This window comes from Pezoporus wallicus, unplaced genomic scaffold (genome assembly GCF_028554395.1).
Source record: "Pezoporus wallicus isolate ANWC-B61680 ecotype Strahan unplaced genomic scaffold, APGP_CSIRO_Pwel_v1 contig_736, whole genome shotgun sequence".
NCBI classification, from domain to species: Eukaryota; Metazoa; Chordata; class Aves; order Psittaciformes; family Psittacidae; genus Pezoporus; species Pezoporus wallicus.
Genome location: NW_026639744.1, coordinates 2,186,177 through 2,212,979, shown reverse-complemented (window position 1 = coordinate 2,212,979; position 26,803 = coordinate 2,186,177). Strand labels below are relative to the sequence as shown.

The 26,803-nt window shown below is 41.0% G+C and overlaps 2 protein-coding genes across 3 annotated transcripts in view; both read right to left on the bottom strand.

Moving 5' to 3' along the window:
- Positions 1-26,803, bottom strand: part of KCNJ3 (potassium inwardly rectifying channel subfamily J member 3) — a 644,250-nt gene that overhangs the window by 140,826 nt on the left and 476,621 nt on the right. The window lies entirely within an intron of this gene.
- GPD2 (glycerol-3-phosphate dehydrogenase 2) overlaps positions 1-26,803 on the bottom strand; it is a 69,956-nt gene that overhangs the window by 16,051 nt on the left and 27,102 nt on the right. For both annotated transcript variants that reach the window (XM_057415717.1, XM_057415716.1), the window contains exons 3-8: positions 24,287-24,458; positions 20,768-20,892; positions 19,631-19,728; positions 18,409-18,572; positions 1,498-1,662; positions 577-721 (exon numbers count right to left, since the gene is read on the bottom strand). In XM_057415717.1, coding sequence (XP_057271700.1) covers positions 577-721; positions 1,498-1,662; positions 18,409-18,572; positions 19,631-19,728; positions 20,768-20,892; positions 24,287-24,458 — 869 coding nt within the window. The remainder of the gene's footprint in view (positions 1-576; positions 722-1,497; positions 1,663-18,408; positions 18,573-19,630; positions 19,729-20,767; positions 20,893-24,286; positions 24,459-26,803) is intronic.

Sequence of the window (26,803 nt, the reverse complement as noted above, 5' to 3'; positions counted from 1 at the left end):
GTAGGTGGGCTGGTGGCCACAGCGGCATTAAAATTTAACCATGTTATTTTGAAGTACTTATTCAATGGCCTACATGCTGTGTTCATATGTACTATAAATGGAGTCATAACATAGCAAAGTACAGTGGCAGAGTGTCACTGCATAGAGTTTCATGCTTAATAGGACAAGAGATTTTGTATGAAGGCAGCAGCCTCTCTGAAAGGTTTCATATGCTGCTTCTTTTCTTAAGGGGAGTGAACAAGCAGCCAGTACACTCAATTCAAATTCATTATTGAAAAATACGCCTTTCACAAGTCTGTTGCAGATGCCCTGCCTGAATACCCTTCTGTTTCAGCAGGAATTCTGCCTTGGTGTGTTTTAACTAAGAACTACGAGACTTCAGTCTTTTTCTGAATATACGAAATTGATCTTCTAAGCAGCACAGTGCAGAATCCTCTTAAAAAAAAACCCCACTCAAAATAAAAATCAAATGCGTTCAAGGCTACCATAAAACCCAGAAATGCGTCTCTGCAAGCCTATTTTTTACAGACACCAGCAGAGATTGTTACAAATGGTTTAGGCTTTGAATATCGTTACCTGTAATAACCAGGCATCACAATATGCACGCCTGCACTTGGCTGACAGATGTTTGGTACTTCCTGATCATCCATTTTGCGCACAGAGTCTGTGAAAGGTCCCGTAGCATTGATAACACATTTGGCTTTGACATCAAATTCCTGCCCTGTGAAAGAAAACAGTATCAATCACATAAACCATTTGTTTTCTTGCTCACTGACACCCTCTGTTATTAATCTACCTATGAACTTCACCTACTGTAAAGCACATCCTGCCTGTCTGAACAGAACAGCTGGAATGATTTTTAAAAATTAACAAAATTTTCATGTAACGCCTATTTGAAAGAAAATGTTTTACAGTGAAATTCCATCTTATCTGTAAAGGCAGAAGGAGGGAGACTGGATGGAAGAAGTTCAGCTGAAATCTGCTTCTCAAACATGAGAGATTTCAGTCTCAATCCATAGACTTGGTAAATGGGACTATTACTGTACAGCACACAGAGTTTTACAATATCATCTTTGCTTGACAGAAGGGTTTGGATGTAAAGCTTAGCTTACCCTGCCAAAATGCTAGGATTCAAGTGAAAAATCTGACAGAAGTTAAAGATGATTGACATTAATGGTATGCTACTGCACCCTGGGAAGATGGCTCCTTTGTCGGTTCATTGATATTTATAAACAGCAGCGTTCCCTGCTCCTCCCTCGTCTCATTATTTCTTTGTGTCTTTAATGAAAAGTAGGCTCTCCTGAAGGGCTCTGCTTCCTGCTCAACCATGGTGTGGTAGATCCCGCTGCAGAGTGCCACCACCTCCACCCACTGAGCAGGGTGCTGCAGACCAAAGGACACTGGGGGCCCACCACTTGCCAGCCGGTCATCTGGGAAAGCTGGGCAGGAAGCTGTCCTTGTGTACCGAAGCTTTCCCATTGCCAGGAAGGCACGCACCTGTTAGGACGTCCCTGCAGCGCACACCACACACACGCTCCTTCCCGCTGGCTGGGTCTGTCGTCTTGAGCAAGCGCAGCACTTCAGTGTAATTGGCGGTGGCAGCACCGTACCTGGCAGCAGTGAGGGCGATGGCGAGGTTCATCCGCGCGTCATTGTGCTGTCCTGCAGCAGGGACGGGACCAGAGGAAGGACACCAGTCACCTCCAGCCACGGACTTGTGGTATGGAAGTGTGTCAGAACCGATCTGTCACATCTGTCCCTGTCACATTGAATAGGCTTGATGGCTGCCTGCATCTGAGGAGAATTATTTAAAGATACATCCCCTCTGCTCCGTCGGCAGCAATGTGCCCAGCTGTGCTCCTGTGTGGGCTGCTGCAGCACCCAAGAGTATACAACAAGCAAAGCCTCTGAACATGCAACTTAGAAATAGGTTAGAATAAAACTTAGAATCAGGCTCACCTCCACCTAAGGAGCAGACAGATTACTTTTTTCTTTACCTTTTCCTGTGCAATCGTGCTGCAATTCTGTAAATGTATCCAAGCATTCATTTGACATTCCAATCAGTATTAATCAACAATCCCTATTAGCAAGTATGCCACACGACATCCAACAGCCAAGAAACAACCTTTCAGAGACTGTGCCAATTTACCAGCTCTCTAGAACTGTTTTTTCTTCATTTTAACTTCCTAACATACAACATAGAGTATCAAAGAAAGAGAAGTAAGCAGACAAGAATTAATGAAGGATTCTTAACATGTATCATTAAAGATTTATTACTGAAATTCCCTTGTTAAAGAAAACTAAGAAAGAGGTGGAGGGAACATGAGGGGAAGATGATTAATTACTTGGAAATACTGGCTTCACCTGAGACTCCTCCTATTTGTTATTGCCACTGAAGTTAAAAGTCCTGGATGCTGGCTGGAAAGAATTAATATACATTGAAGGGGCCAGGCTCTGTGTGTCCTGAATAATTAATTTAAAAGAAGGCTAAACTTCCCAAGGCATGGTTCACTTCCCTACGTGCTTGGACCACTTCTATCAAAGATAATACTGATAAAGTGATAAATTTCCAATAGACATTGTAGTTGACTTATGTTGCCAGCATTCCCAACATTTAGTATAAATGGTTTATGTAAAGTTTGGTTCTTCTGATTCTGCCTGTGCAATCTTGAACCACTATGCAAATAATCTGTTCCAAGCTAAAAGGGCAAAGTTATAAAGATAGGATCAATGGCCTCGAAGGTGCTGCATCCCCTCCCCAAACTCCTCATTCTAACACAGCCCAGACGATAGAGCGCAATAAGTCTTCAACTACAAGAAAAAAAGTTATGCGAAGCATATGGGAACAGTAACATGATAAAGCACCAATGAAGAAACAAACAGTAACTCCAATTCAACTAAGCAAACAATGCCAAAAATAAACTGCAAAAAAGAACAGCAAAACAACTGAGCAAGATGTCAAGAAAAGTTGGGGACACTCCATCACACAAGATGCGTAAGATGAAACAACCATCTGTCAGAAGTGGCAGGCAAATCATTAAATAAATGCATCAACATTTATGCTGTGGTAGTGTTGGGGAATGGATAAAATGACCTTATGTGGTTTACCTCAAACCTTCACATTTTAACACAGGCTTGAGCAAATGTACATCTCATATATAGAGGGAGCACTAGACAGAAAAAGGACAACAGCAACGAGCTGCATTACAGCAGCTGCTTCTACATAAAGCAGAATACAGGACATGCTTCAGAGTAACCCAGGCAATGCTCCTCTTGTCCAAAGTTGAAGGCTTTCAGAGGGTAGCATTCTGGAGTCAACTCTCTTCACAGTGGTGCTTGATCTGGGGGACTGCCTGCCCCATAGGGTGCTGCAAGTCTTGATATTGCAGGACAAGGAACCCAGCAGATACCAGGAATGCCACCCTCAAACCAGTGCTGTCTATATACATAGAAACCCTGGAGTATCTGTTTCCGTGCAGCAGGACTTATTCTTTCATTGCAGAAGGATCCTAGGACCAAGGGGGTTTCCTTAGTTACTTTATCCTCCATCGATTAGTCCTTGCCATCAGTGCGTAAGGGGATACCCCCCACAAACTGGTCTTCTCCAGCTAACACAGGGTGTGAATTTATCACACAAAACCAGCCCAACTTTCATTGTTTGCCAATATTAGCTTTGGTCTAATGGAAGTCTTACTGTTTACATTCTGCAAGCTTGCTTCTTCACAGTTTTGTGACTTATTTGTCCAGACCAAAAGCAATCCAGAGAAGCCAATCAGCAGAATAAATAACGTGAAAACAGCTGTGATTTCTAAAGAGAGCAAACATCTAAGTAACAACTGTTTATTAAGCCCCAAATCCAAGAGCTGATCAGCATTTTGTTGAAACTCCTAATGCCTGTAACATCAGAATGAGTTAAGGATGTGCTCAGTGCATTGCAGGATTTGGACACTGTGCTCAAGATAACATTTCCATGCTTTCTCTGAAACTCTCATCCATTTCCCCCTCATCATTATTCTGATGCAAGAAACCCCTTGATATTACTCAAATCTCAGCCGTCCAAAAGGAACTCTGAGTGCCTATGTAATGTATTTGCAGGAGGAGGACTGGGAAATAACCAGTTCCTGATTAACTACACATCTAGAAAAACCCACTGGTTTCAGATTGATGTGATCACAGTGCGGAGTCCTCGAGTGTTTCACAATATAAACAGCACAGATCTGCAGAGGTCTAGATTTGAAAGAAATGAAGAGTGACTGACTAGCTCAGAAATTTATCATCTGTGGAGAATAATACTGCAACAGTTTGGTAGAGATGGGGGTCACAGTACAATATTTTTTACATGCAAATAACTGCTTTTTTTTTTTTTAAAGCCCCCAACTCACATGTGCACATTTTTCCCCCAGACAACTACATTAAAACCCTGCACTTTATATGCAGTAATCTTTTTTCTTGATGTCTGAAGAAGCAGTTGCTGTTCCTCCATGCACGCCCTCCAGTATAAAGGCACCACAGCCAAATAATTTCTTACTACAGCACATTCACTGCTGACAAAGCATATTTTCTGCCAATTAGAGTAAAACTAGCTAATTACTACGTTGGAGTCAGGAATTGTCCTGGGATCAGCAGTAGCAGTCATGTTTCTCCTTCGTGGTAGCTGGTGCAGTGCTGTGTTTTGACTTCCAGCCTGGGAACAGTGCTGGTGATACCGATGTTTTCCGTTGTTGCTAACTGATGTTTACCCTGACCAAGGACTTTGTGAGCCTCATGCTCTGCCAGGGAGGAGGGGAAGCCGTGAGGAAGCAGAGACGGGGTGCCTGACCCAGGCTAGCCAAAGAGGTATTCCATACCACAGCACGTCATGCCCGGGGTGGGGGGTAACTGGGAGTTACCCGGAAGGACACGGGCTTCTGGGTGGGACTCGTTTCTTGGCCGGTAGTATCGTATTCTCTTCCCTTGTTATTTTCTCTTATCATTGTTGTCGGTGGTAGTAGTCGTGGTGATTTGTGTTGTACATTGGTTGCTGGACTGTTCTTGTCTCAACCTGTAGGAGTTGCACTCGTTCAATCCTCCTCCCCATCCCTCACGGGAGCGGGGAAGGGGAGAGCCCCGGGGGGGAGGCCTCGATTGCTCTCAGCCCGGCACCACTCACTGGGAGTGAGTGAACAAACTGTCTGGCTAGGGTTTAAACCAGGACAGGAATGTCTGTTTCAAAGAGAGTGGTATGTGAACAACAGAAAGATGAAAAGGTACTGCTTCCTACATGTCCTTCAGACTCTCCTCCCTAATAAACCCCCTTTGCAGTTCTTGCAGCCTGCACAGGAGGTGGCTCAGCGACAACAGGTATTGCTGTGGTACAGGGTGATATTGGCATGTGGGTCGGGGAGCCTCTGGCACCTGGCAGAACCAGGCTTTGATGCCTGGCCCCTCCTTCAGTGGAGGTAAAGAGAATACGAGGGATGGTGGGCACATCCCAGCCTGGCATCACAGCTAGAAGTAACCAGACAGCAAGGTCCCAGCACACTTGGTTAAAGATGGTGTAAAAAATACCCAAAGGGGCCTACAAGAAAGCTGGAGAGGGACATTTTACAAGGGCACATAGGCATAGAACAAGGGGGAATGGCTTTAAACTCAAAGATGGTAGACGTAGAAAAGGTATCAGGAAAAAGTTCTTTACTATGAGGGTGGTGAGACACTGGCAGAGGTTGCCCAAAGAAACTGTGGCTGCTCCATCCATGAAAGTGATCAAGGCCACTTGGAAAGGGCTTTGGGCAACTTGGTCTAGTGGAAGGTATCAATGCCTGTGGCAGGGGGGTTGGAAGCAGATGATATTTGATGTCCCTTCCAAACCATTCTATGGTTTCATGTGTCCTCATACCTGGATAATCTTTACTGCTCTAGAGAGAAATAGAAGGGTGAAGCAAAGATCCTATACCTCAACCTTTCCAATTTTTCAGTTAAATGCCATTCCCCCCAGATAAGATTGGGAGATTCACCAAAACCAAGATAAAATCGCCTCCAAGCTTAATTTCCTTCAGAACAGATGTGTAAAGCTTTCTTGACCTGAGCACTGTTAACACCTTGAGAAGATGCTCAGGAAACTCAAGCTGTAGTTTTGTGGTAAATGGTAAACCAAGAGCTTGCATGGGAGGTCCTGGATTACCCACCTAAAGATATCTCTGCATCCATCATCCTCCACATCAGGCACTAGTGCCCCAAAGAAAAGCAACAAAAACAATGACTTCCCCTTGCTAGTAGAGGTAACCACTTCATGACACCATGGGGCTTTTTCCCAAATGTCGTAAGTCAAAAAGTTATTTTATAACAACAAAATGGCTAAACCCAATTAATTTGGTGTCTTTTTCCATAAATGAGTAAGCTCCTGAAGATCTCATAACTAACCTGTAGGCAATACAGTGAAATTCTAATTATGACCTTCACCACAATAGATGTTTGCAAACACCCTGTCCTGTGTTGTCCAGAACTGTTACTGGAGGCTAGCTTGGAGAGCACTTGTTTGCTGTGCACTGTGCACACATCAGCTGTCAGCTGGATGCATCTCAATGGCGGTGCAAAAGGTATCCTTGGGAAAAGCATCCAAGAGGCAACTGATGCACATGCTGAGTGTTCTTTGCAACTCCTCCCATGATACCTCTCAGAAGGATGTTTAAACCATTTAAGATATTTCAAACAAATGAAAGAATCATCCACCTTGTTATTCATTACTGTCATCTGCCCATAATATAGTAAAAATAGAGCGAGACCTTAATTTTGATTAAGGGCAGTCAACCTAGCTTTTATTAAAACACTGGCCTAAGTGCTTTCATTATATTATCACTAAATCCTCTTTAAAAACTCACCTTATTCTTAGAAGACATACCACTGAAGACATTTAGTGTGTGAAGACATTTTGTGTGTGTCCTACATCATGTTAAGACCAACAGTTATGTCTTTTGGTTTATAATTTCTTTATTGTGTGTGTGTGTAATTTAGGAAAATTCTATTTTCATTCCTTAGTAGCAAATGTTGTATTTCTTCAAAGAGGAACAGACAATGTTTCCGTTGGCACTAAAAGAATCCTCCCACAGAGTGCACATAGTGTACATTCAATTTTATTTTTATCAATGCTGAACCACAGCCAGTAGTGGTAACAAAGCCCACAGACTTAGAAATTTGTTTGTAACTGATTCAGTAGAGTTGTGTGAAAGCCACTGCATTAATAAGGCACTCCGGCAGTTCTGGTATATTCTGTCCTCTGCCACACTCTGACTCCTATTACTTTTATACCAATTCCTGCTTTCTCCTCTGCAACTCTATTCAGTTGAAGATAAACAGCACTGAGCAGCTAGTTACTGCATTTTATTTATTTACTTTCTAAGAAGCTGGAAACTCATTCAGTCCTAAGAGCGTAACTTTTGTTCATGTTAATCTTTTTATGTTAAGAACTAGCACTTTGTTATTGAGTATACCTGCTACCCAACAAGCAGTCATGTACCAACAATGCACACAAGCACTTTGATGATGGCCCGAAATACACCTGGTTCATACTGCAACTCTTCCTGCTTTAAAAAACAGGCTGGTTCCTGCAACATACATGAAAGCCTTCTCATCTTTTCTCAGTTTATAGTCTTTTCTGATTATGCATATCTAGCTATTGCTGTAGAGGTCAACTTTAATGGAGAATGGAAATTAGCCATTCAAGAAGCTATATGACAGTCTTAATGAACTTTCTCAAGAGGACAAATCTTTTCACAGAACCACCTAACAGGCTTCTTTTGAAAGGAAAAATACATTAGAAGAAATATCTGAGTGAGACAACCAGGCCCACATCATGGTCACAATCACAGAATCACAGAATCCTAAGGGTTGGAAGGGACCTCAAAAGATCATCTAGTCCAACCCTCCTGCAAGAGCAGAGTAACCTAGAGTACATCACACAGGAACTTGTCCAGGCGGGCCGTGAATATCTCCAACGTAGGAGACTCCACAACCCCCCTGGGCAACCTGTTCCAGTGATCTGTCACTCTCACAGTAAAGAAATTTTTCCTGATGTTCACATGGAACCTCCTATGCTCCAGTTTACACCCATTGCCCCTTGTCCTATCACTGGATATCACTGAAAAAACCTAGCTCCATCATCCTGACACTCACCCTTTACATATTTGTAAACATTGATGAGGTCACCCCTCAGTCTCCTCTTCTCCAAGCTAAAGAGTCCCAGCTCCCTCAGCCTCTCCTCATAAGAGAGATGTTCCATTCCCTTAATCATCTTTGTAGCTCTGCGCTGGACTCTCTCCAGCAGGTCCCTGTCCTTCTTGAACTGTGGGGCCCAGAACTGGACACAATATTCCAGATGCGGCCTCACCAAGGCAGAGTAGAGGGGGAGGAGAACCTCTCTTGACCTACTAACCACACCCTTTCTAATGCACCCTAGGATGCCATTGGCCTTCTTGGCCACAAGGGCACATTGCTGGCTCATGGTCATCCTCCTATCCACCAGGACCCCCAGGTCCCTTTCCCCTTCACTACTGTCCAGCAGGTCAGCCCCCAACCTGTACTGGTACATGGGGTTGTTCTTCCCCAGACCAAGACTCTACACTTGCCCTTGTTGAATTTCATCAAGTTCCTCTCCACCCAACTCTCCAGCCTGTCCAGGTCTTGCTGAATGGCAACACAGCCCTCTGGTGTGTCAGCCACTCCTCCCAGTTTAGTATCATCAGCAAACTTGCTGAGGGTACATTCAGTTCCCTCATCCAGGTCGTTGATGCAAATATTAAACAGCACTGGTCCCAGCACCGACCCCTGAGGGACTCCACTAGTCACAGACCTCCAGCTAGATTCTGCCCCATTGACCACAACTCTCTGCCTTCTTCCTTCCAACCACTTCTTGATCCACCTCACTACCTGATCATCAAGCCCACACTTCCTTAGCTTATCTATGAGGATGCTGTGGGAGACAGTATCAAATGCCTTAAATCTTATATCCCTACTAATGCAGCCATACAAATAAACAAGGGTTGGGGATTTTTTTATTGTTTTAAAAAGCAGGGGTGATTAAGGCAACAAATACTTGCAAATTAACCTCATGCTTGTACGTTACTCCTTTACTGAGCTAGCAAGCTCCACTGCCTGAACTATAGTACTTACCTGCACCTCACAAGGCAGTCCCTTGGATTTGGAACATAGCTAACAATCTGTCCCCAGCATCAAGATGGGGATGTTATTGGATCACCACAATAATGACACCCACTGTCCCCAGAAACACTGGTATTCTAAAAGATATTTTACAAGTATATTTATATACACGTTATATACTTGTGTCAGCCTTGCACTAGATAACTGCATGCTCACAGTAAAGAAAAGCAATATGCAAGATCAGTTTCATGTACATGAAAGTTTTCTTGTTGTGTCTATACAAATCTTACCAAAACCTCACCTAATTTAAGGTTTATGAGTGATAATTATACATCACTCTACATAACTAAGTTACCATGCCTGCCCGCATCCTCTAATTTTTAAATAAATGCCTAATTGCATGAACAGTTTTATTACAAGCATTAAAACAGGAACTCAACATCTGCTGTACATATGGTAATCAGTTATAGCCAAGTTTAGGCATTATGAATCAGCTGGAGTGACTCAGAATTGCTCCAGACTTCTCTGAGAAAGAGCTCAGCAAGTTCTTTTCCCCAAACATAAGTACAATATGTTGGTAGTAGAATGTTCAGAGGTAAACATCAAATTTGACTCCCAAGTCACAAGTCATTCAGAATGTCCTCAGACCTGGACTATTTCTTGCTCTCTGAATTTGAAGTCAAAAATTTGCCAAAAGCTGACAGACTTCCTCAGATACGCAGCACACACGCATTTGTTCTTGGCCTGCTTCCGAGGGACAAGCGCTCTGACTCAGCTGACTCCTTTCTATCACACCCACATGCAACAACCCAGTGATATCACACCAGACTGTTAATGTGTCTCATACAAATCATGTACCATTTGATTTCTGCTTTCCACTGTGTTATCTGTGCTGCTGAAACATGGCCCAATCAGATGGGAAGAATGACACACATCTAAATATGCACCGGAAAAATCCATGCACCCCACATATTTTAGTTCTTCGAGATCTGCCCTAAAATGAATGTATTTTCAGCCTTTGTTTTGTAGGAGCTGTAATGGACAGGAAAGCCTTGACTTTGGTTTTCTCATAAGTATTCTGGCAGATTCAAACTCAGATTTGACACAGCAAGTTTAAACAATCCAGTAGAAGTAACTTTTAATAATTTCTTGCTTCCTCCATTTAGCAGCAGATTAGACCACAAGAAATAAACTTCTGTATTCCTGTGAGTGTCAGAGGTAGAAAGGTAACCAGCAGCATCCAACTTCAAGGTTCTACTCTTCAAGGGTCTGAAAGAGCTAATACCTATTTACCAACAACAGCCACATTTATCAAACCTTAACACGCACAGCTTGGGCACACGCTGCAGAGACCACCCAGGACACCAACACCACTGTTTTACAAGATGAACTTATGAAACTTCAGATCGAGACTATTTCCATAAGGCAAGATTAAAGGAATAGAGGAACCTGTGACTAAACAAATTGCATGTATGGATAAAACCAAAGAAGATCACAATGAAGATTAGGAAATGAAAGTACATGTTCCAACTTACATACAGAGTTACAGGCAAATGAGTAACATAATCAAGAGACAGGAAACTCTTAAAAGCTTTTTAAAAAAATGAGAATCACAATAGTCTGAGAATGCTTAATCGAGTCTACTGCCAAGTTACAGTACAGATGCTAAAAGCCATATTGAAACTAAGATACCAGAATGAAAAATAAGACACCATATCCACGCACATCAAGTGAGAGACAAAATTTGGAATTATTGTTCTGTGCTACTGCTTTATAATTATGTTGTTCCCCACTTCTTTGTATCAGCCTTCAACCTGTCACTACAATCATATTGCAATGTCAGGGTAAGTAAAAGCACAGTGTTAAAATGAAACTAAACATTGTCACTGTCAGTTTATGGAAACTGCGCTAAAATGTCACCATGAGCAACTGTCACGGCAGGTCTGCTGCGGCTGTCCCACTGCACCAGAAAAACAGGATGATGACAACACAGCTTATGGACCCATGTGGCATCAGAGTAGACTAGCACTCCCAGTCCTCACACTAACAGCTTAATTCGGGGCAAACTCAGATTTGGTGCAAACCGTGTGCTGCACACCACAGTTAACTATTTTTTAAGCCTAACTGAAGCAGTGATGGGTTTATCAGCTACCGCATGTTGTGTTCAGCAGGTGGGATGCTGACCTCCACTGCATGACCTAGCGGAGAGCAGCCAGGGCTAGAAGGACCAGCGGGGAACAGCAGTCATGGGAGAGATGGAGTACCATGCCAGAGCTGATGAGAGGCCATGCTGCTCCCGCAGACAGGGATGCAACACTGCGCATGCCCAGGAGAGACAGTTGGGTGCAACTGAGAGACAGCAGACACCCCATGCACCAAGCAGGCAGGGGACAGGGCTTCTACTGATGGAGGGATCCACCCCATTCAAAGTGAAGCCACACTTTGAGATAATTCTCCCCTACACCTAGAGAAACCAGAGTATGAGGGGGTACAGAAACAGGCCATGAAGTGCAGGGTGAGGTGAACTGGGAGAGGAAGAGCAAGGCAAGGAAGATGAGCAATGTGTACCTTCTCAGCCCTTCTTGACTGGGGTCTATCCAGCCTCGTATACTGACAGACAGAGGGACAGCCACCAGAGCAGGGGAGGGAACAACATGATGGACAGGCATCCCACAATCCATTTTTCTTGAATATACAGATAATCATACCGGCAGTACGGAACAGAGTACATATTAACTAATGACCGACTATTAAGTTCACATAAAATGCACACATATAAATTACAGCAGAGTTACATGCTTCGGTGGAGTCTTTCCCCTAAAAGCCATGACACACTGGGGAATGCTCAGATGTTTGTGGCACAATGTGCAAATAATGTCGTTCTGCTCAGGAATAATCTTAAATCTTTTAGGTAACATGATCTGAAGAATTATTCCCCATTCACTTCTAAAGGGACATGAAACCCATCCTTTGCTTATACGAGCATTAAAAAAAAAGAAAAGAGAGACACAGAATTCACTAGAATATTCATCATTTCCAACCTTAAACCCACAGCGTACAAACAGATGAATCCAGCAAGTCAGAAAGCAAAGCCAATTTAATCTGTGGCTCCCCTGAGGTAAATGTAGTTCACAGTCCTGCCCCCACCCCAACCTCAGCCATAATCCCTGCTTCCTGGAGGTAAGAAAGCACTGGAGTGAGGAAAATTCTGCAGCAGGATATAATGATCCAAAATGACAGGGACAATAATGACAATGAATTTCATGTCTCCCAGTCATGAGCTGGGGATGCTTGACTGGGCTGACTTACACAATTAAATTGTTACAGGTACAGCAGGAGCTGCAGTTATCATCACCATGCTTTTGGGAAGGATGCCTCCAGCACAAGGAAGAGGAGCACTGTGGATGCATGGTCCCTTTTGTTAGGAGCAAAGGGCCACTCCTGCAGGGCTGCTGCTGCAGCTGCACCCTGACAGAGGCAAAACTGGGTTAAAGACATGAGCCATTTTAGGCAATTGATTTTATCCCTTTTGAAAATGATAAGAAAGCTCTGATGGCTACAGCACAGCGTGACTTGAGACACCATGCGCCAAGAAGCTTTACAAGCAGAGACCCAGTGGATTTTCTGAGAGAATTGGGAAGCACCATTTATAAGGGATCCCCACCAGTGTTTTTACTAAAGCCAGCAAGGGAGAATACTATGGCTTCTGTAGGTTCTGCCAGAGACCTGCATTCTGTTTTATGTGCATTCCACTAGAGGCAGCTCTTCTTACTTCTCAAAGCCCTCTCATAGCAGGCTGCCCATTTTGCTCAGGATTTCATATACAACTCTATTACACAGAACATGGGACAAAACGTATTTGAAAGCAACGGGATATAGAGAATGCTCATAGCATTTTCCAGGTTATACCTACAGTTAGTGTGCCTGCAAGGCTTCTCTCATTCATCCAGCTTCAGTTTTGAAATACCAAGAAATATGGTTAACCATGTATTTCACCTATAGAAAGTCTTTTTAGTGACAAACTGTCAAAGAGTTTTTAAATCCAGGGAAGAAAAAAAAAAGTCATACAGTTGTCTGCATCTGTAATAGGGTAATACCCCTATTACAGCTCAACAGTCTCAAAATATTAATTTGTCAAATATGAATTATAAAGCTGTAACATTTCATAATTCAGGACACACTCAAATACTAGGAAAAATAGCTACAAGAGCCTAAATAAAAAAAAAAAAGCATTTATTCCATTTTTGACAGCTTAACGAATGCCCTACTCTTTTGCATTGATTTTTGTGTGTATGTGTGTCTGTGCGCGTACATGTGTGCCTGGGAAGGATTTCTCATGGGGTTTGCTGTAAACAAGGAAAGCTAAATCCTCTGCCAAAGCTTCTTTTTCAACCATTAAATAACCTCCATATTAAAATATTTCAGGAGAGAATATATAAAAAATACTGAGAATGCAATATATAAAGGACAACTACTTACACCTCAGCAAGTACACTGGCAATCTGTAGAACAAGACATTAGACAATAAAATACCTTGATGTGGTAAAACAGTCACAGAAGTAGTATATGTTAATTTCTGCTTTTTGGAAAATAGCAGTAAATTCAAAGAACATGGTCAACAAAGCTCTAAAAATCTCAAATTCATGATTGATTGCAGAAGACAAATTTTCCTTACACACCTAAATGCTCATCTTGCAAGGCAAAGTGCATTAATAAAGTCTGCAAGGACCTAGATAGAAAAATAATGCATCTTAAAAAGAACTGCACCACTTAGAATTTCTAAATGCTTCAACTTGAAATATTCTGGCCAGTTAGATCTCTGCTTAATGTTTTTCCTGGTTCTGAACATCATGAGCTATATATAATTTAAATGGAGATTAATTCTTCCATTTAAAGTGCTTTACAATAATTCCGCCTATGATCTTGAGCTCTCAGCCCAGCGTCTCCACAGTGCCTCTTCTCCAGTTTTCCTTGAGCTACCTAAGTGGAACTGACAGATCACTGCTCAGATAGCAGCCGTATTCTTCCCCCAAAATGTTGCCTTTTTGCTATTCAGGAGTATCCTAATACCAACAAATGCTAAATGAAGTCTGACATGTACCCCTAAGAAACAAACTTGTAAGTTGTAGCTTCAAAGGAAACCTTGAATAAATAAGACACATTGTGTACACCCAGGCTAACATCCAACATATGCTTTAGTTTCCCGATGCCGAGACAGAGCAAGAATAGCCCCTGGTAAAGCCTGTGATTTGCTAGTGCTGGTACTTGCAACATTTATAATGTACCTTTTTTTCTTTTTTTTTTCTTTTTTTTTTTTTTTTTAGGCTGTATAAACAATTTTTGAAATGTAATTAGGACCACAGCAACATTTCAGAACAAAATATATTCATGAATAATGGATTATCTGACACGCCACTAGTTTGATCAACAATTACAAACCAAAGCAAAGATCTTTCCTCTGCAAAAGAACATTGCCACCAGTAAGTCATAACTGGACAGGTGATTTTATCAAATTAAAAAGTAACTGAAATAATGAATGCATTTGATTAGCATCATAGAATCATAGAATAGTGAGGGTTGGAAAGGACCTTAAGATCATCTTTGGTGGTGGTGACCAACATGCCTAACAGTGCGACATTGCTAGTAAGTGCTATTAGCAACTACAGATACAAAGAAAACATGGCAGAGACAGAAATAAAAAAAAAGCAAGAAAGCAAGATAAAATTACATGTAACTACACATACAGATCAGATAGGACGCTCCATTCCTAAAGGGCCAATTTATTTATTTAGGGAAAACAGAGAAGGGATGGGAAGAGAAAATAGAGATATAACCTACTTTAAGACTTTACCATTATTTAATGCTCTATTTTATGACTAATCCTTCTGAAAGGCCTAAAAGGAGTTTAATTCAATCTTATAATTCCCTTCTCTATTTTAATTTCCTTCTCCTTTTGTCCTCCACTCCTCAGTTAGTGCCAAGATGGGGCAAGATAAGAATTGATTTAACACTGTAGTTGGAAAGTTTTTATTCTGGACTAGGTTCAGCCTCAAAGCACCCAAATGTATATTATAAACTCACAAGTGCGGTATTTTAGTTCTTCAGTACTGCTTTATCCTAGGAAATTGAGGGTTGATGGAGCTTTGAGAGGTGTTTTAATTTTTCTTGCTGCAAATTACCATTTCTTTACATTCTCATCAAAATGTGGATAACTAAGTTGCAGTCTTCCAAGGAAAACACAGTAAGTCCAGCTATCCTAGCATGAACAAGTAGTTTCAGTGGTGGCAAAGCTTCAAGTCTATTTTTGATTCTCTCACCAAATATATCCGGAAAGTCCTGCTAGCATTGACGCTCTTCCTCTGAGGAAGAATCATCAAGATTCTCTGCCCAATTTCATGAAACTTGATGAATGAACAGAGCAATTACGCTACCTTCTTTCTCCACTAAACTGCTGTACAATAATTGGTACATTTCCTTTTATTTTTTTTATTTAATTTTATTTTACACTTTGTTTACAATATGCAGCTTGTGCGTTTGTTTCTTATTCCTTAGGAAGGCAACAAACCCATCACAGATATTCCTCAGGCATGCAGAACTTCAAGCTGTATTATTGTACAGATGTTTTCCCTAAAAGATCACATGCTATATTGGTGCTGAATATTTAGATCTATTCCAACACTATTTAAAAGAATTATTTGTCCAAGAAAACTGAAGACTAATTTTAAGACTATCTTGTAAATGCATATCTTTGGAATGCTGGGGTAGAAAATAGCTATGATACATACAAACCATTTATTTAATCAGAAAAAACTTCAATAGATTATAAATAGATTTCAAGTCACAGTGCTCTTATGGGAAGTGTAATTACAGTTAAGAGAACCACTTCGTTCTTGCATGCTCTTGGGATCCCTTAGACCGTTTTAAGTTACGTTTGATAGTTATGATAATGAAAAAATAAATCTGAATTACTTCTCTGTATGCTATTTACAGCAGCTCTTGCTACAGTATAGAAAAAATACTACATAAACCCATATCAAATTTTGCTCCTAAATAACCTATTTCCTCTAGACCTTAAAAATCAGGTGGAGAATATGCACTCTCCATCAGAGATAAGTAAAAATCAAGTCCATCCTTTAAATCTCGCCCTACTTCCAAATAAGAATCTACACATACCTGATGCCACACATGTATATATATTTTTTTTTTTCCATTCTCCTGGGCTCTGTACAAGACAACTTGAAATTATCAACATATGCTTCCGCTAGAAGCCGTATAAATACCAACTCCAGTGTGTTTCAAGAGTCCTGCCTACTTCTTCCCAGTACAAAAGTCCCTATTGATAAGCTGATGAAAAGTGTAAATGCAGTACTAAAAAGGGAAAAGAACAACCTTTACAGTCAATTTTGTGTGAAGGCCTTTCTGAGTGCCAAAAGGTCAGAAACTACATCTCCAGGTAAAACTAACTAGAACCGTAGCAGTAAGTAAATCAGTATTTAAGCTATTTATTCTTCAGAGAGTTCCTCCAAGACTGCAAGAAATCCATGGCTTTTTGCCCTATCTTGAACACATTTGACGTTTTGATATTACCTAGCTGGCCCCAATACCAAGAAAGTTTTACCAAACTTTCTGTCTTGGAAGGGAAGAGGAAGAGGACTGGAGAAGGAGGAATATCAATCTAATTAAAAATACATTGTGAAACAGATACAAGTCTGCTATAAAGAAAAGATACTCCACCTGTGAGACAGGCCAACATGACCAAATGCAGCAAGAAAGAAATTATGATCATGTACCCTGGTACTCCAGCTTCAGCAGTGAGCTTTCCAACATTTAGAATGTGTGTAAGTTCACTGCTTTTTAAATACTGTTTGGAGATGTAACTTGCATGACATTAGAAAGTATTGAGATCATACAATCACAGAATGGTTTGGGTTAAAGATCACCTTATTCCACTCCCCTGCCATGGGCAGGAACACCCTCCACTGTTTTTGAGCCTCCAGGCTCAAAGCCCTGTTCAACCTGGCCTTGAACACTACCAGGGACGGGACAGCCACAGCTTCTCTAGGCAACGTGTGCAAGTGCACCACCCTCATAGTAAAGAGCTTCTTCATAATATCTAATCTATGTCTCTGTCCGTTTAAAGTCATTAAACCATGACACCCTGTCACTACTTGCTCTTATAAAAAGTTACAGCAATTTGGATAAAGCTCAAGGTAACTCTACCTCAACACAAGTCCTAATATTCCAGAGAAGCAAAGTTTCTGTCAAGTAAGCCAACTAAACCTTCTCCAATTTCATTTCAGACTGTCTCGTGTCTCTGTGAAGTCTGAAAATAGAGTTCGACTCTTTGCTGGGTAGATCCCCTGCGGCATCTGTTGCCACACAGCTATGCCAGGGACTGATGACCAGACTTACTTCACAGAACAAGGCAAAAAAGGCTTCCTGACGCTTCTTGCATTACAAACAAAGAGTGACACTCTTTCCAAATGTGAACACATGAATACTTTCAAACATGAAAACTGCTATTTCTAGATGACTGCAATGAGTTCTATTAAATCATTCTATTTTGAATGAACACCAAATGACTTGCAGAAAGCATCTTTATTTTCTTCCACTCAGACACTGAATTTGTGTAAGTGTTAAACACAAACATACCTAAAACTAACAGATAAAATAGATTAAATAACTCAAGCTGGAGGCATTTTTCCTCTTATGAATTTATAACCCTTTATTTAGAAGGGTTTTCACAGAAAGCACTCATGTCTTATAACTACCTCTAGTATTTGATTATAATCACAATGAATGCTGCCTTTGTGGCAACCAATTCTACCGATACAAAAAATAATTGATCCTCCAGCCAATGCAGCCAAGAATCAGAACCAGCAGCCACATCATCCTCACAGGGTTGGAGTTATTTGCACAGTGAAAGTGCTATAGCAAATCATTTAACATTTTCTTGGCTTACGATACCTCAGAAGTGTACAGCAAAACCACACACAGCCACAAAGTTGTGGGGAACCGCCAAACACTAGAATGCTTTCACACACCAGTATACCTACCAGCCAAGAAAGCTAGTATATTTTCCCCTACATCCAGTAAGTTACTGTCATAAAAAACAATTTATCTACCAAATCAATGCTTATGAGAGGCACACTGAAACCTTCAAGTTGTTCTTCCCTTTAAAAAGTCAACATATGTGATCTACAGTTGCATACTTCTGTTTCTCCCCTCTCAAAACACAGAGTAGTACAATAATGAAAGCACAAAAGGGCAACATACCATCATAGTAGACAATAGCTCCGACAAGCTCATCTTTGCGTAGCATTGGGAAATGCTCCAAGGCTCTTGACTTGCTAAGGACATAACTACTTTTCAGACACTGACTTCCTGCTACGAGGTCATATAATTTTATTCCAAACCAGTAGTATGGCAACTGCCACCATCTGCAGGAAACAACAACAACAACAAAAAATCCCCATGAAGTGAACTAAAGTTCATGCACACACTTGTTATGACATAGAACACATTAAGTAACACAGTATGTTGTATTACACCACTTTCGCTTTGTACCATCATAAAAGTTCGTAATATTGCAGTATCATGCAAATATGTAAGAACTTACATATTGTTTGCTAGTGGTTTCAACTGATCTATTCTCTGTAGTTAGTTAAGCAGACTCAAGGCTTTTATTCATCCTAGAATTATAATCACAAACTGGCTTTATGTACTTCAGTGTAGGGTGAGATATTAAAGCTATGTGTTGAGGGGAGACCCTGGCTGTTTGTCAAGCTGAAGGGGTTCCTTACATGCACGTTAGTCAAGAGACTAACACTTCCTGCACAAACACGATCAAATAAATGCAGTCAACTGCTAGCTGACATGAGCTCCAGCTATTATGAGCCCCTCCTCTACAAAGACAGGAATAAAGCCATACACTAAGATCATTGAGCAAACACAGCTCCAAGTAGCCTGTTACAGTAACTGTTCTTAGAGATCTGAAAACCTAACCCAAATAACTTAGTCTCTTTTTTGTAGCAGAAGAAAACTAATCTCTCAACATTCACCTGTCATGTGCTACAGAAGGCAAGTGCACAGAATTACTGCACTGAGCACTGGTGGCTGCATGAACTAAACAACGCATTACTAAGAACACTAAGCCATCCTGTGTTGAAGACAAGGATGTACTAGAAAGAACAGCAAAAAACATACTGGGAATGAGAGTCTGCTCCACCAACAAGCACCCCCCTTCCCCTTCCTGCAGGGTGGCAGGAACGCAGCAAACAGCTCAAGTCCAAAATGGGTTACTAGGCAGCTGGGATAGCTGCTTGGTTCCTGAGAAAATTTCATGCCTCTACAATATTGTAACATCTCACCTCCTGAAGGACAAAGCTTGTGACAGGTTTAAAGACATGCTTGGAAAGAGGCGCCCAGAGACTTCTCCAAGAAAAGAGCTTGCTTGTGAAAAGCAATGGTAAAGGAGTGGTATCATAGCAGAGCTTACTTGTAAACAGGCAGCATTATTGGCAAAGGAGATGACAGGTGAGGAGCTATTTCAAGCAGATTTGCACGCTCCTCAAGTGCTTCTTTCACCATCTTGTACTGAAAAACACAAGTGCACACGCAAATTCCATGTTACTCGGTTTTGTTTCCATGTGCAACATTTAATAAGAAACTGTTTATCAAAGCGAAGAACTCCCACAATCCTTACTGTTCTTTCAAAACCATACTGAGATTTGCTGAAAAAAAAATCAAAAATTAAGGAAACTATTTCCCAAGAAAATTAAGTTCCACTAGTTTCCTTTTGGTGTCTTGGCAGGTAAGCTGAGTAACTTTTCATCTGAACGTAAAGAGCATTAAAGCTGTGTTACTCCTAACTATAAGCAGAAGGTACATGAGAAGGGCTAGAATTCATTCCAAAGTAGATCTTGTGGGACATTCCCACAGTTAAATCCCATGCTAATGCTGACTAGCAAATGCAAAAGTGTTCTTCTCCAAATCAATCAATATGAATCAATATTAAGTTATTCTTTGGCAAAAACAAGGTTAATTTCTGTAGCTGGGTAGCTCCATGTTTTATATATTTTTCCCTATCAAGTCACTGTTTCTGTAGCAGTATTATAACCATCAAAACATACTTTAGGTCACAGAGGTTTCAATGAGAAGATCAATCATTTTATCAAAACAAGAATATCATGCTTCCACAAGAATACATAAAACCGTTTATATATAATCACTCACCCATTTTCTTTCCACATTCCAAAATAAATCACTCATTTACCATATTTTCTTTACCCATTTCAAAATAAACAGGACAATCACTCACTCCCTGAAAATTCTAATCATACAGGTAAGATGCTCTTTTTATTATGAAACCAGCCCTGTCTCTGCCTGCCTTCCCCAAACTATACACAGTCTACAAGCTACGGCAATTAGATTGCCCATAAAACAATTTAGCAAAAGGCAGCAGCACCAATTTCCCTAGTCTGGGAAGCTCAACTGAAGAAAGCACTTTCTATGTACAGTGGCTGGAGAATAAAACAGTCAAGTATTAAAAAAATAAAAAGGAGACTTGGATATAATTGGGATAGGGGAAGTATCTATTGGCAATTTTTGCTTAACAACCAGCATAAACAATTACCTGCTCAAAATCCAACTTCATGATGGCCTTCTGAAGATATCTCACTCCACCATGGATCAATTTAGTACTCCTGCTGCTGGTCCCTGATGAGAAATCATCTCTTTCTAGAAGGGCTGTTTTTAGTCCTGTGTTACCAGAAAACCAAATTAACTTCTTAAATTACACAATTTGTATGTAATTCATTAAAGACACTTCTCTAGGGTAGAGACAATCACAAGAAAAATTACTCTGTACATGGATAAATTTGTATTCAAAGTGTAGTGTACTGTCTATATCGTAATGAAAAATTTTAGCCTCCTTCCTAAGGGAAAAGTCAAAACAGAACTTAAACAGAAGCACATTAAAACCTGGATATTTCACAATAGAAAGGCATTACAGTACATTATAGGGGCCATGCTCCCTCAAGCAAATTATAGTTCATATTCATGGCAGGAGCAGAATATTTTCATCAATACTTTTAACTCTTTGTAGCAGAGAGCTCTAAACCAGTCACACTAACAACTTAAATGTCGTACAAGGGAGGCAGCAACTGTCATCCTTGCCTGCTTACTTATAGTCTGCTACAGGTACCCAAAACTGAAGTGTAGCAGCTCACAGGCACGCTCACCACTCAGGGAAAGCTCAGCGAAGGAACATGATGCTCATGTACACAGAATTCTGCCATTCACATGAAATAGTATGATAAGGTTTAATATGAAATATAGTAGCTTACCTAGGAAGTGTAGCAAAATGAAGAAGCAAGTTCAGCTACAGTTTACTATGCAGATACTACATATAGCTCACAAACATCCTCCTTTTAGGCGTTACATATGCAAAGGGCACACATACACAAAACATGAGTTGCAATATATCACCAAGTATTTCAGAAAAACATTTACTCAAAATAATGTGAGCATATTCCCTGGCAGAAGCCAGCACTGGCAGTTTGACCAGCTCAAGCAGGAGGTAACACATGGCTCACAGACGTTCACATGAATCCAGAACACAAAGTGCTTCATAACCAAACAGTATAAAGCTTATTGCACCAAACACTTGGAATGCTGCTGGCATGTTTGCTGGCATGTTTGTTGCACACGTCATGTTCCCAGTCACCCTAAAGGACAGGAAAAAGCTTTCACGGGTGAAGGCACACTGCTTCATACAGAAATCGCTAAGAAACTATATACCCCAATACTGTAAGTGCTGGCATCCTCTTTGTGAAGGAGACTGACATCAGGTTATATGATGGAAGTTCAGTCATGGGAAGAGTGGCAGTGAAGAGATTATTAACAGATGCCTTTTAATGGTACGACACAGACAGCGGTCACATCCTTTGGTACATACCTACAAGACACCCACCACTGACTTCCAATATCCAATGTAAGTAAACACAACCAAGATAAGCACACCAGGATAAGTGCATGGTAATCTTTCACTTAAAACACATGTGGAAGGACAATCCCTGTTACAGAAGTTGGCATAACAGACTCCCTCTATCACTGGCAGAATTTTTGAGACAAGCAGGCAAGGAAAAAAAAAATATATTAAATTCAGTGATATTGCTACCAAACAGCAACAGCACGACAACAAATACCCAAGAAAGGGAGCATCATCTGCTCTAGAAGTTATTCCCTGGGTCTTTCTTTTGTCCTCCTTGAGGGATGCTGCATGTTACTGGTTGGTGAACACACATTTTAACATCTTTTGGTCGCCCAAAACTTTTATGTCCTTAAAAAAATTTAATTATTACTGGTAACTTCTAAAGATCAGAGTAATTTATTTTTGTCAGATGTGACTGAAGATTAATGGATACAATCAGAAATAATTTGGCGAAGATATATCAAACACATGAAAAGCAAAATTTGTTGTTAAGTGAAGCAAACATAATAAAAGAGCAAGTTCCATGAATGAACAGCAACAATACACAATTCATTAACCAAATGCCTAGGAATATTTTACACTTCAGAAGTCTACTGATATAATCAGACTATCTGGTAAAAGGATGAACAAAGATCAACTATAATAATTTCTGTATACTTTACAATTGCATGTTTCATAATATAGCTGAGGCAGAAGTGAAAAGATCCCAAGTTATATTTAATAATATACAGGAAAAAATCAACCAAGTACAAACTCAAATCTGGTTGTTTATCCTGCCAATGGTGCAGACCTTCCTTCTTTACCTATCTCAAAATGATCACACCTTCCGGACAAGTATTTTCCAAATCGAACTACAAAACACCCATGGTGTTAGATCTTGACTCTTTATTCTGAGGTATACATACAGGTTAAAGAACCTGAAGAATTTTATGACTATCTACTATATTTTACACTGCATTTTTGTTTTTCAATTTTGGTTCATAACCCACAAACAAGATCTACAAACATAGAATATAAAGAAATTTGGTTCTCTCTCTCATTGGCTCACTGTCCTGGAAATGACAACCAAGAAAACATGTTCCCAGACAAGCTTTTCTCAAAAACTCTTTTACATAGCTTTTTGAATAAAAATACGTTACTCGGGGGGAATGCAGCATTTTAGTAGAACAGGAGTTGATGCTACAGCCTCAATACCCATGCGTGCTCCTCTCCATATCTGAAGATCTATTTTTCATTAAAACTTGTGAAATGACTTATTCTCTTTGAAAACTGTCAAATCTGATTGAACTTGCTGGCCAATTTCAAAGTTACTGTGTGAGGTGGATGACACAGACAGAGTGGGCATTAGTGTCCTGCTTTTTCAACCCCTGAACAGAGCTTTTCACATGTCCAGCCAACTGCATGAAGTACAGGGCCCAACAGATGTTGCAACAACTGACTGCTACCACACACATTTTCAACTTCCTGTACAAGTCAGGTAAAAAGCGTTAGCTTAAACTCATTTCACCTTGAGTTAAAGCTACATGTAAAGTTAAAATCAATTCTGTTGCTTCTAGTACCAGTTATGCAGCTAATCCCCCAAAACAGGAAACTGGAGCACGGATTCCACCTGTACCTTCAGACTGAATGGTGATAGCATCTTTCACTAAAAATCAAAACATAATTCTCCAAACCTGTCACATACTAAGCAGCTACAAAGCATTAGCAGAATTTGCAGGTATCTCTCATGTTATAAGAAATACAAGGTGGAGAGCCACTGTGCCTCATATAGAAATCATGCTTGGCCCTTTAAAAACAGTTGCTAAAAGCATTGTGCAAGTCTTGCATTCTTTTTCCTGCAATTTTTTTCTTGAACAAACAAGTGATATGGGAACCCACTAAACAAGGAGCAGCAGAGAATAAGAAACCATCCAACAGCACCCAGTATGTTAGACAACTGCATACAAACACCTAGACAATAAAGACCCTGATGAAAAAAAAACAAAATGCAGTTATTTTTTTCTTCAGGTTCATTTTAGCTTCTGAGCAAAGGCTGTTTATAACCAGGCATTCAGAGTACACCTTCTCTATCTCCGAGTACTTCTGAAAAGCCAATTTGATAAACTTACTTCAAACCGTGTAATCCAAGAATAAGAATACAACTACATTTTCTAGCCTTACCTCTAGTGACTGCATCTAAAGCACAGCCACATCCTGTTGCTCCTCCGCCTATAACAAGGACATCAAATTCACTTGTGGTCTGCAGTGTCAAAATTTGTTGCTCTCTTGTGGGGAGATGACTCTTCATTGGAACAGGCACAGCTTCTGCAGCCTGAACATTCACAAGGGTACCCTACAAAGATTAAAACCACACGTGAGGATCTGTATTTATTCTGTATACACACACATGTGTACACATACACAGAACCAAATCAGAGCATTTTCTATAACCATAAATGTTAAAAATATTCCCAGTTGCTTTGCCTATATTTAATAAAAATATTGTATTGAAATATTATGGAGCAACAAACAGTACTAAACACATAAAGCGCTAGCACACAGACTTCACCTTGCTTGCTCCAATATAAAGCTGTAGTCAAGGGCTACTACCTATACTAATGTTTCGAGGAATTGTCCTCTGCTATGTCAAGTGTTACAGGATGCTCATGAAGCAGTTTAATAAACAGATACATGGTTAGGCTCTCAACTCACTACCCAAAAAAAACATCAAAGCAAAGGACTTGAATGTACATTTTATATTTCAAAATTGATTACTTGTACAGTGGCATTAATCTAAGCTCAGATTTGCTCAAGTTCATGAGACTGTGTGGTTTGTTGTGAAACAGTGTTATTGAAACACCAAAGAAACACTGTTTCCATATCCTTTTTGAAAAGCTCCCAAGCAAAGCAATTTATGTCCTACAGCATGGTAAAATACAACTGTCTTTAAAGCGACAAAACTTAATAATGGGGCAGTTTCCAGAGAATTTCAGATTTTACTGCAATGGCTTTGATAATGTCTCTACTCCTCTGCCTGATACTCCCGGAGCCACCTCTGCTCCGGTGGTGAGAAAGGCTACCATTCTTGCTCCCTCAAGTAACAGGGACTATGGTTTAAATTTTAAGGTTTTAATCAGTTTCTGAAGGCTGTCTTCTGATAATATGAATTTAAAGTGTATCCTGAAAACCCTTACAGTCACAGGAATCCTGAGCCTCTATTAACAATCATATATTTCTTAACCTATATTATGAGCACCACCACTGTAAACTTACACAAATTCAAGTGACAAAATAGTACTTTCTTACTATCATCTAAACCAATTTCTTTGTCTAATCTCTTTCCATACGCTGCTTACAACATGCAAGCTCTTTCAATTAAGTTTTTATTTCCAAGCATTCCTTAGGGAAGCTGTTTAGTTATTTCTGTAACTCTATTGCCTACTGCACAGTTAACAGTGAATTACAATTCCCACAGAACAGCCCCTAAGCCCAGTCCCATGCTCCAAACACACCAGAGCACAGGTGCTGCCTCAGTGCTTTATGGTTGCTTGGCCCATGTTGTGTCTCCTAGAGGGACACTCCCAGATCACTGTGGTGACGAAAAGCTCTCTGCTAAGATAATCCACCACCTCCAGGTTTTAGGAACTCCAGCCACCTTCCCCGGCATGTGCAATGGGGAGGGAATATACACCTGCCATACGAAAACAGCCTGACTGACTGTCGTGGTTTAAACCCAGTCAGGTAACTTGCTCACTCACTCTCCCCCTTCTTTCCCTACCCCTACTCCCGGAGGGAGGGAGAGGAGAATCAAAAAGAATGCAACTCCCACGGGTTGAGATAAGAACAGTTTAGTAACTAAGGTATAACACAAATCACTACTGCTACCACCAATAATAATAATGATGATAAAGGAAATAACAAGGGAAGAGAATGCAACACCTCACCACCAGCAGACTGATAACTCGCCCCCCCCCCCCCCAAGCCCTGACCCATACCTCCTCCAACCCTGCAGTCTCCCAGCCCTTCCGGCTAACTCCCAGTTACATCCTGGGCATGCCCTGCTGTAGTATGGAATACCTCTTTGGTCAGTTTGGGTCAGGTGTCCTGTCTCTGCTTCCTCCTGGCTTCCCCTCCTCCCTGGCAGAGCATGAGGCTCACAAAGTCCTTGGCCAAACCAAAACATTCTTGTTATCAGCTCTGTTCCCAAGCGGAAAGTCAAAACACTGCACTGCACCAGATACCAAGAAGGAGAAAAATGACTGCTACTGCTGAACCCAGGACACTGACAAAAGGTAAGGCAGTCGCTTGCCACCATCTGCTCACATGCTGTCCTGGGTTCAGCAGCAGCAGTCATGTTTCTCCTTCGTGGTAGCTGGTGCAGTGCTGTGTTTTGACTTCCAGCCTGGGAACAGTGCTGGTGATACCGATGTTTTCTGTTGTTGCTAAGTGATGTTTACCCTGACCAAGGACTTTGTGAGCCTCATGCTCTGCCAGGGAGGAGGGGAAGCCGTGAGGAAGCAGAGACGGGGTGCCTGACCCAGGCTAGCCAAAGAGGTATTCCATACCACAGCACGTCATGCCCGGGGTGGGGGGCAACTGGGAGTTACCCGGAAGGACACGGGCTTCCGGGTGGGACTCGTTTCTTGGCCAGTGGTATCGTATTCTCTTCCCTTGTTATTTTCTCTTATCATTGTTGTC